A 3,893-nucleotide genomic window follows, 5' to 3' on the forward strand; every position below is an offset into this window, starting at 1 on the left:
CCACAAAACCCATTTTCTTATGAGTGGTTTAGCCTTTACAAATTTGAAGTCAGTTATGAAATTCATGCTTTCCTCCAGGAGCACACTCACCTCCTCTGATCTCTCCTACGTCATCACCCCACCCCATACGTGCACAGCCTCCATCACTTCTTAGCTGATATTCTCATTCCAGTTGCTGTCAGGGATTTTCCCTGAAAAGACACCTCTGACTATGAAAATTCCCCGATCAAATACCTCTTAACTGTTTTAGGTTTATTCTTCTAGAATAAATCTAGATGTGTTAACTTGGCATTTAAGAACTTCATAGTTTGGATGTTAAATGTATACTTTTTAATCTTACAACAACTTGTATCAACTTTTTTTCTATAGTTTATGTCTAAGGATATGGGTTTTCAGTCAGATTGCTAAATTTGAGTTCTTGTTCCCTTATCTTAGCTGTATGAGTATGGACAGGTTTCTTAATATCTCTGGTTCATGTTTCCTCGTCTATAACATAGGCATAAAAAACGTAGGGATTGTTGTAAAATCTGAACATTGAAAGTACCTGGCACATAAGCTCCAAGTGCTTCATTGAATAAATATTTACTGATGCTTACATATATATATATATATATATATATATATGTATGTATATATATGCACACACACACATACACCAGGAACTCTTCCAAGGGTTGGGGGTATTACCAGTGAACAAAAATACCCCCCTTGTCTATTACCACCATCTGAAAAGTGTCCCCATGTTTTTATAGAGCTATTCTGGATGATGACATTTATTTTATCGCCAGCACAGATTTTCCTGGTTCCTACTGTATTTCAAACATGATTTAAGAAAGCCTTACAGGTACTTAATCCCCAATTTTCTGAGTCATTAATGAATTTTCTTTCATTTCAAAGAATTGTATGTGTTTGAAATTTGCTTTTGTGGCATGTAATTTTAATTTTAAATCATCAAGTATTGAAATGTACTTACTGTTCTCCAACTAGCACTGGATAGAGCAGGCAAACTGCAATTCTCTTATTTTCTAATCGGTGTTTCACAATGCTAAAGAACCTAATGCTGTTTTTTTTAAAACAAATACTACAGTAAGATAAAGTTACATTATACCACATTTAAAATCTCCCTCTCAGCATTTAACTTTGGGGGTATACTCTAACTATTCCTCTTATCTAGGCAGAGGTCCATCAGAATGGCATGAAAATCTCTTAAGAATAAGGCTCACACAACAAAATTTTAAATAATGATCAAGGATTTTTTTATTCATTAAGTTTCAGTATCATTACAGAAAATGTTATGGTACAGAGTTGTTTAACATTATTTTGTCTTTGCTCTTGATTTCCACATGAATGCTGGTAACACTAATATCTGTACAAGATCAGTCTTTGATTTAGTTTTTTTTTTTTTTTGTTCTGTACAATTTTAAATGTGTTGATTAAAAAGGCTGTCAGCACTTAAGGAAGCATTTTTTCCCCCAGTTTGTTTGTTCAAATAAAAGGTATCCAGTTACTGCCCAAGAGTCCTGTGCCATGGCTGCTTGGGGGAGAGGCTTCCCTGGGTGCTCAGCAGGGAGGGTTCTGGACGCAGGGCCGCACCTCCACCCAGTCACTCTTCTTTTGGCACGGTGCACATAAACACGAGATACATGATAAAGAACAAGCAAAAGCTCTCTGTAAAGCGGTTATGAAGCATACTAAGAAGGGAAATCCAAGTGTTGCCTACGCTAGTATAAATAAGCAGACAGCCTTGATTTAAGAGCATAAGTAGTTGTATTTTAAAGATGAGAAAAACACAAGTTCTGCAGGCACCTACCGCTGTCTACTAAAAGCTATCGCTATCAGACCTAGCATTGAACACACAAAGCAATTTGCAAGAAAGGAAAAATTTTGCTTTGATATAATCAGAATAGAGTTGTCTGTTAAGATTTATTCTTAGGTGTTGTTTTCTTTAAAAGATATTTAAATTCATTTGAAATATAGTTCAAGATGTTGACTATACAGATCAACTTTTATCCAAATCAGAAAAACTAGCTGTGCCGTTGCATATTACAGGATACAGTCAATGATATGTGGACATGCATCAAAGCTTTCTCCTGCTGGTGACTATCATAGCCGCCCAATGACCATGACGTCCACCACCTCGCCCTTGTGAAGCTCCACATACTGCTCTGTCTTTGGAGGTAGCATCAGTAGTCCATTGGCGCTGCGCATGCTCATCAGACGGCTGCTCATCTGATTACCTGGAAGGAAAGTCTCTCATTACAGCAGCATTAGCATGATGGTATATGGATTTAGAACACTTGGAGATTTAAAACACCCCACCCCCTCCCAAACAGACAAACAGAAATGCAGGGCTTCAAGAGGAAGAGAGAAAATCAAATTTCTCAGGATCTTTTTAGGTGGCTACATAGTATATCCTACACATTTTTGCCAAAACTTGAAAAAACAAACATTAGAAATACTTGTTTAGAAGAATAAAATTAGGAATTTATAGACTATGTAAAATGCAACAGAATTTCCCAGTTCAGGTTAAAATGTTTTATGTGTCTGAAAAGAGAGGCTTCCAAAATCTGTTAATACAATAAGAATAACAACAGTAGCAGCTTCTATTTCTTTACCAAGTGCCCGACAGGGTAACAGGTACTTAACTATTTATGTGACTCTCAAAGATTCAAAAGTATCTAAGTAACAGGCTTAGAGTACTGATAATGTTAAGTTAGAAGGCAATTTGAATACAGGACTCTGAAAGCAAAGCCAATGTGCTTGGTAACCACATTAGCTGGCTGATGATTGCACTTGATATAGGATCTTTGTTTGAAGGATAATACAGTTTTTGTGATATTGCATCCAAAGTTAGGCAAAATAGGACTAGAGAAGTTAGTGATAAAAGTTTGAGGTTTAGCTGAGTGCCAGTGGCTCATGCCTGTATATCCTAACTACTCAGGAGGCTGAGATCTGAGGATCACGGTTCAAAGCCAGCCTGGGTAGAAAAGTCCATGAGACTCTTATCTCCAGGAAACCAACAGAAAACAGGAAGTGGCACTGTGGCTCAAGTGGTAGGGCACTTGCCTTGAGTTGAAGAGCTGAGGGACAGTGCCCAGGCCCAGAGTTCAAGCCTCACGACCAACAACAAAAAGTTTGAAGTCTAGAGCAGGTAACTACAGAGCACTGAACTAACAATAGTAATTTCTCTGTTTTTAAGACTTACCAATATTTAGGTACTATAGAGCTGCCAATACCACAGTATAAACTGCACTTTCATCAAAGAGGAGTGAAAGATGATACAGCAGCAGTGCCTTCCTTTTCCTACAACCCATGTTATGCTCCAAATAGTACTTGAAGTAACAGATCCAAATATTTAGTTCCTTTTCACATTTCAAATGTTTATATATAAAATATGGTTCAATGAAATTATTACAATTATTATATTTTTTGTGCTGGTCCTGGGGCTTGAATTCAGAGCCTCAGCACTGTCCCTGAGCTTTTGTGCTCTACCACTTGGGCCACAGCTCCAAGTCCAGCTTTTTGGTGGTTGATTGGAGACCTGCCCAGGATAGCCTTAAACCATGACCCACAGATCTCAGCCTCCTGAATAGTTAGGTTTACAGGTGTGAGCCATCAGTACTTGGCTAACTTTTATTATTTTTAACTTGTCTTTTTTTTTTTAATCATATACTGTTTAGGAAATTAGTTTGCTTAAACTTTCAAAAAGAGAAAGAATATAACAATTGAAAAATAAGTTATAACCAAGGAATAACATTTGATGTAACTTTTTCTTTTATGGCAATACTGGGGTTTGAACTCAGGGTTTTATATTTATTAGGTAAGTACTCTACCACTTGATCCACACTCCTAGCCCTTTTTGCTTTAGGGTCTCATAAACTCTTTGCCTTTGG

General features: G+C 37.1%; 1 protein-coding gene across 9 annotated transcripts in view; it reads right to left on the bottom strand.

The window, feature by feature from the left end:
- Positions 1 to 1,232: 1,232 nt before the first annotated feature.
- Gphn (gephyrin) overlaps positions 1,233 to 3,893 on the bottom strand; it is a 380,642-nt gene continuing 377,981 nt past the window's right edge. For all 9 annotated transcript variants that reach the window (XM_070031737.1, XM_070031733.1, XM_070031738.1 and 6 more), the window contains one exon: positions 1,233 to 2,237. In XM_070031737.1, the coding sequence (XP_069887838.1) occupies positions 2,104 to 2,237 (134 nt within the window). In that variant the 3' untranslated portion in view covers positions 1,233 to 2,103. The remainder of the gene's footprint in view (positions 2,238 to 3,893) is intronic.

Source organism: Dipodomys merriami, unplaced genomic scaffold (assembly GCF_024711535.1).
Source record: "Dipodomys merriami isolate MVZ:Mamm:240054 unplaced genomic scaffold, mDipMer1.0.p SCAF_1, whole genome shotgun sequence".
Classification (NCBI taxonomy): Eukaryota; Metazoa; Chordata; class Mammalia; order Rodentia; family Heteromyidae; genus Dipodomys; species Dipodomys merriami.